The sequence below is a fragment of the Arachis ipaensis genome, unplaced genomic scaffold, assembly GCF_000816755.2.
Source record: "Arachis ipaensis cultivar K30076 unplaced genomic scaffold, Araip1.1 Aipa830, whole genome shotgun sequence".
Taxonomy (NCBI): Eukaryota; Viridiplantae; Streptophyta; class Magnoliopsida; order Fabales; family Fabaceae; genus Arachis; species Arachis ipaensis.
The window spans coordinates 1-6,566 of NW_015495973.1; the positions used below are offsets into that span (position 1 = coordinate 1).

The 6,566-nt window shown below is 33.7% G+C and overlaps 2 protein-coding genes across 2 annotated transcripts; one reads left to right on the forward strand and one right to left on the reverse strand.

The window, feature by feature from the left end:
- Positions 1-4: 4 nt before the first annotated feature.
- Positions 5-3,346, reverse strand: LOC107624662 (multiprotein-bridging factor 1b; the record flags this gene model as incomplete). The annotated part of the gene is made up of 3 exons (XM_016327118.2): positions 3,097-3,346; positions 2,357-2,440; positions 5-57 (listed from the first exon to the last, which is right to left on the reverse strand). Coding segments are annotated over exons 1-3 (279 nt in total), but the record flags the coding sequence as incomplete, so codon positions are not given.
- A 71-nt stretch (positions 3,347-3,417) lies between these two features.
- LOC107624663 (mitochondrial protein pet191 homolog) lies at positions 3,418-5,473 on the forward strand. The gene is made up of 4 exons (XM_016327119.2): positions 3,418-3,553; positions 3,650-3,754; positions 3,863-3,967; positions 5,121-5,473. The coding sequence occupies exons 2-4, from the start codon at positions 3,686-3,688 to the stop codon at positions 5,160-5,162; spliced, it is 216 nt and encodes a 71-aa protein (XP_016182605.1). The 5' UTR covers positions 3,418-3,553; positions 3,650-3,685; the 3' UTR covers positions 5,163-5,473.
- The last annotated feature ends 1,093 nt before the right edge of the window (positions 5,474-6,566 follow it).

The following is a 6,566-nucleotide window of genomic DNA, read 5'->3' on the forward strand; positions in this document are numbered from 1 at the left end:
TTTTGTCCAGTCGGGCCTGCATGATGGCTTTCTTTAGTTCTGATGGTACACGGTCGTCTGAGTACAGTCAGAAATACCATGAGAAGAAATCCACTTTCAATTTCTAATAAAAATGGTACTAACTACAAAGAAATTTTGCTGAAAAATGCTCAGAATCAGAAGCTGAGGACATGGAACAATGAAACAAGTTGAATCTCTACAAATCATACAGCACCTGTGGTACCTGAGATGCTCTTAAAGTTTCTTCAACTAGAGTGGTATGGATGTAATTAAAATTTATAAACAAGAACTACCAACATTAAGAAACCATAAGTTTTACACAAAGCTCTGCCCAATATAATGTGTGAACGACATCACAATGTTCATTTTGATAGTATGTTAAATATAATTTCATTCGCATCAATCAATTATAGTAGCAAGAAAAAGTACATTACAGGGAAGGGAGAAGCTGGAGGATATATTACTATGAAATCAACATCTATTTTGCCAATTTATAATGCCTATTCTTGCAATTTATTTTATATACCATTGTAGTTGTTGCAACATAATTTTTTAAACTGAAATCAATTTCAGAAAGTAACCAATTAAATCGCATCATACATGTTCTCCACTTGGCAGTGACTGTGGAAGTTGTGCTAATTTTTCAGGAATATCTTGAAAGTTGAAACAGGAACAATGCAATGAATATCATTGCATATATAGGCCTAAATGATAGGGCACCTGGGCAGATTTAGACTCAAACATTAAATAAAATAGTTGCAAAAGCAAAATTTGTCCATTAGCCTCAAAGGGGTTTGAATTCATTTCAAGTTTATTATACCAAAAAGACCAAGAACATATGTTCGGTTAATCTCAAAAGACCAACATTATATGATCGAAATTGTTAACGCTAAGATTGAAATGCTACAAAAGAAAGACAATTTCAGGAGCATCATCTTCTAACACTGAATGCTCTTTCATTAACAATGATATATAAGTCACCGCATTCCTTGCCATTTTTGCTCTCACTAGCATAGTTTTTGATGGTGGATGGCAGCTCATGGCGGTGAGCCAAAAATCCGCCATAAAATTATAGCGGATGGCATTGTGGAAAATGGCGGAAATAGCGGATTACCTAAAATACACACACACACACACACACACACACACACACATATATATATACAAAAAAACATGCAGAAAATTGCAAATATAATAAACTAAAATCTATCTATATAAGCAACTTTCTACATCAAGTTCATATCATAACTCAAAAGTCATAAGGAAGCCATAAAACAGAAGACATAAAACATAAAAACTATAAACCATCTATAAAGAAGGGCTTGTCTAGAAGTGGACATAATGAACTGAATGGAAAAAAAAAATTGGAAGAAGAAAGGTTTAACACTGATTATTGATAACGTCTATAAAGAAGGGGCAGCAGGGAAGAGAGAGAAGAAAAAAAATAGGACCAGAGAGGGAACCGTGGTTAGCAGTAGCAGCAAGGAGTGGCTGTGATGATGAGCAGGGATGATCGGAGCCGCGCGACGAGTGGTGGCGATGGGTGGCGCAGAGAGCAGCGTCGCAGAGAACAGAAACGGAGAGAAGTTTTTGTGAAGATGAGGCAGAGAAGGGAGTTTTTGAATAAGAGGCTGATTATTAGGGTTAGTGGGATCACTTGGGTTTCCTAATTTACCCGAAACACCCTCAGATTTTTTTGAAAAATCCGAAAAACCCCGCAATTTCCGCCATTTACATTGCGTTCCGCCATGGCGCCACCGCAATTGCGGCCACCATTTCGCTCGCCGTGAAAACCACGTGGCGGCAACTACTATATGGCGGCAAGGTCAAAACCCGCCACGCCATAACCGCAATTTCAAAACACTGCTCACTAGTGGTCTGTTATTCAAAGTATTGTGCGAGAGGCTGAGCAATTAAGTCATGTGCAAGTCAAAAAAGAAAAAAGGAGAGGTAACACAGTAACAATAGACATCCACTTAGGTATCTGATATAGTAGTGGAAAAATAGAAGTACTTAAAACACGAGCCAAACAATATATGAAAATTGAAAAATAAGCCAAATTAAAATGCTAAGGCAAAACATATTTTATAGTAACATGCAAATGCATATTAGTTTCAAAACCATGTAGACTCCATCAAATGATTAAAACTAGTCAAATGGGAAAGTGATGTGATTAGCTAATATAAACAAAGCCAAGCACTTTCTCTCTCTACAAGAATACAAGCACCCTTGATACAAATGCCAAATGCAGAGAAACAATAAATCCATCAAGTTGCTACTTCTTAAAGCTGATCAGGATTTCTATTACAATGTAGGTGAAGCAGAAGCATAGAATAGACAAATAACATGTACTTACGGTGAAGATTCTCGGTTTCTTCATCAAGCTTCCTGGTGTTCAAAGAAGTGCTACTAGAGGCAGCTCTATTTGTTCCAGCATTTGCTGTGGAGAACACGAAATAACAAGTTAAATTGAATGTCATTATCAAGTATCAACACAAGATGTTTCTATATTTTTAAAACATATGCAGACCAATTATCAGTTGAGGGAGCTATGCATTAATACTCTCATGATTTGATCAATTCCTAATCAAACAACAAGCATAGCGCAGATAGACCATGACACTTGAATTCAGATTAGAGGAATGAAATTAGTCTTTTTTTTCTTCTTCCTTCAAACAACAGTAACAATATAGATTCACAAACAAGTTTTCATTCTAGAACAGATTTACTTCCTTTTTTTTTCCTTGGCCAATATGCAACCAAATAAACAAGTACCTACCAACATCAGAAAAGAAAAACATCAATGAAAAAAGAAAAAAGCACTTTTAGTCATCCCAAATGATCCATTCCACAAATCATCAACAAAAACCCTAATCCCCTATGCGCTAAATAAGTCATCACAGAAAACAAATACACAAAAGATAAAGCAGACCATCGATTTTATTCCAAAATTTCAAATATTTCCTCATCATGATTCTAACCTAAACCCATTAAAACCAAAAAAGCATATCACGACCTAGAAGTGAAAGCATCACAAAAACATAAACCTTTTTTTTTTAAAAAAAAATCAAACAAAAACCCGCAAAACAAATATACATTTCTTGACGGTTTCAATCTCAGCTCCGGCGCGGCGAGCAGCATTGACAGCTTTCTCATCCTTCTTGGCCGCAGCGTTTGGTGCCTTCTTCCTTATCACCACTGGCTCCCAATCCTGCGATATGGGCCCCACACCCGACATTATCTTCTCCTGATGATACTTCTTCTTCTTCTCTCTCTCTCTCTGATGAAACTTGAAAGGGTTTGTGAAAGTGTATCCGTATGCGTGAGCGTGAGAGACCCTTCTTTTCCGGCTCAGAAAAAGGACACATTTTTCATTCTTGGGCCGGTCCAACCAATTTGGGCCCGGGTTGAATTTTGTTTGTGAAATGACCAAAAGGTCCTTCTTTTAGCTTAAACCCCATAAAATACCTGCTTGGTTTTTTTCTGGAACCCTTAATTTTTGAATGTAAGATTATTAGATGAAGGAAAGTCAGTTCCCTTAAAGTGGTTCAAGGTGAAAACTTTTTGTTCATGTTCGCAACCAAAATTCAATTTTTATTTATTTTTTAGTGTGTGTATGTTAATTGATGTGGTTTTGGGGTTTTTGAAGTTAGGAGAGGTGAAATAGAAAGTGGGTGTGGAGAATATGTCTAAGTCTTGCAAAGGGTTGGCCACGGAGCTGGTCAAGTGCCTCAGTGAATCTGATTGTGTTAAGGTTCTTTTGGATGATTTGTTTTTTTGCTGTAATTCAAAAATTCTATATATTTATTCACCATTTATGCAATGTTTGATTATAAATGTGTGTGTTTGTGTTGGAGAATAGGTTGAGAAGAGACCTTATAGGGAGTGTGTTGGAGAGAAGACTCCATCAATACCAAGTGAATGTGTGGGATTGAGGGAAACCTATTTCAATTGCAAGAGAGGCCAGGTACTTGTTATTCTTGGTTTCTTGTTTGTGTCTTTTGAATTGATCTTGGTTCATTTTTATGTGATTTTCAAATGCATATACAATATAATTTTTTGTTTTGGTATTTTGTCATATTCTTTGTTTTGTGCTTGAATTGAATGAAGGTTCAGTATTTCATTATATGTGTAGTTGTTTTTGTTGCTAACTTAACACTAACATCAACTTATCATCTTATTGGAGTTCAACCGAATTATTTGGTTGCTTATTTTCAAACTATTGTATCTCAAAAGGAATGTACCAAGATTTTGATAACCGATATACGGTTAAAAAGCATGGTGGGTAAGGGGAATTTAGTCTTGATGATTAATGAGAATGCATGCTACAATCCAACAAACAAGGGAGGGTGTGGTTAATCCATTTTGCTTCAACTTTCAAAACCAGTAGTGGAAAAGACGGCACTGTTTTTTGAACTAGATTAGTCAGATTTCTAACAATAGGATCGATCGCAATACCAGTGAAAGATGAAAAAAAGTACATGAGGACAGTTTTGGCAATTGTCATTTATGTTGCCAAGTAAATTCGTTGAAATGCTCTAAAATACCAGTTGTCTTTATTCATTATTATGTAATCTAAATTAAGAAAATATTGATCACTTGCAACCAATGTTGAAATGTTTTGATAATTAAGTGTATATATACTTAGTCTATATGATGTGGCATCCCTTCAGCCTTAAACTGCAATCTTTCTAGAAACTAATTAGTTAAGATCTTCATGGTATCTACTTGTATGTGTTGGTTGGCAATAAGTCACTAACAGCATATTTAGGTTTGTATTTGAATTCTGGTGCACTTTTCTATATTTGCATTTGCAAGAGTTGTGTTGTATGTACATTTCTCACATAGGCCAAGATGACTCACGCCATTCCATCATTGTTGGACCCAAATTAACTGGCTTCACACGACGTACAATGGTAGAAGGGAGTATGAATTGGTTCCATTTACGAAAAAGAGCGCGTTCAAGAATCGTTCTCTTTTTGTATATGATATGTAAAATAGTAAAATGTACATAGTTGGTGAAGAAAATGATGAGTATCATTATCCATTATTTGTTAATATTTGCATGCTTGAGGGTGATATTAAAATTAAACATCTAACTTCATTTTCATTGTTATCAGGTTGATATGAGAGCTCGGATTCGTGGAAACAAGGGCTATTAAGAGCTTTTGCTGATCTTAGCTTAGAATGAGAATATCTATATGTTCCAATTGCTCCCATATTCTGATGAAAATGAAAATTGTGTCCAATTAACAATGCTGCTTTCAGTTTCTTTTTGCTCAAAGATGAAATCAATATAATTAATGTTGATGGTGAATCACAGAAATGGGAAGAAGACTATTTGATTGTTTGATTAGTTGGCATTGCAAGCTCAAAACATTTTGCTTTGCTAGAAAAAGAACATTAATACAAACCCCATGTTGTTGCATGAAGGATTTGTGTAAGTCCCGTGTTTGTTCATGGATTCTTGAAATGAACACTATCTCCATGTGTTGGCTATTATGGTTGGAGAGCACTGAAGCTTTAAACGCTGTTATTCTTTGATTGATTCCAATAAAATTTGAAGTTTGAAAAGAGAAATGTTTCTACTTGTTTTTCTCAAGACAATGAGACAAGATACAAATAGATCATTTTATGTGAAAATTTCACTTGATCTTGTTATGTATTGATTTTCACTTATTCATAGGACTATTTTTTTAATGGATGGGGAAAGTCAAGACATGACTAAATCATGTAAACTTTTACATGAAGATTCGATTTTGGACTAATATATACTTGATAAGATAAAATAAAAATAAAAATAAATTAATAAAACACATACTAGTGAATATTCAAATTCCTAATAACAGAAGACTAGTGAACAAAATTATCTAAATTTGGCTTATGAATGAATCATCTAAAATATAAACATTTCATTCTATATAGATGCATGCTATAATAACTACCATTATGGTGGTTAGCTGTACAACTTTGAGAATATTTAAAATGTTTTATTAAAATTAGGATGCTATTTTTTTCACTTGATTAAAGAAAAATTAAAAAATTATTACTTTAATTTTAACAACATTTTTTAAATATTACCAATATTACCAAAATTACATAACTATCATAACCATCGTAAGGTAACCATCATCACCTTCTATATATTCTTCATGAACAACTAATACATAACTTCGGATGATAATAGTTGTTGGCCATTTTTATTTGGAGCTTATGCAAACCTAAAACTTAATTTGGTAAATCTTTTCGAAAAGTTGTACTTTTCAAAAGTACAAACACTTCGTTTTGTATTTGATAAATTAAAAAATTTATGTGCTTATACTTATAGCTTTTAAAAACGCCTAAAAGAGAACTTTCTAAAATTGATTTGCGCTTATCAAAATTAAAAAATCTAATATAACCTTACACATTATTAATATCCAAATTTAATTGTTACATTAATATCTACTGTAATATTTTTAAATTTTAAAAATTATTTTATCAAACACACTTGTGTTGTTTGTGCTTATTCAAAACCATTTTTAATTTAGTTTGCCAAAAATAGATACTATAATTTTTAAAAAACT

Bases quoted from the DNA above. Each gene is read 5' to 3' on its own strand.
- LOC107624663 (XM_016327119.2), top strand. From the start codon at position 3,686: ATGTCTAAGTCTTGCAAAGGGTTGGCCACGGAGCTGGTCAAGTGCCTC. The intron at 3,755-3,862 runs GTTCTTTTGGAT...GTTGGAGAATAG, and splicing joins GTGAATCTGATTGTGTTAAG to GTTGAGAAGAGACCTTATAG. The intron at 3,968-5,120 runs GTACTTGTTATT...CATTGTTATCAG, and splicing joins TCAATTGCAAGAGAGGCCAG to GTTGATATGAGAGCTCGGAT.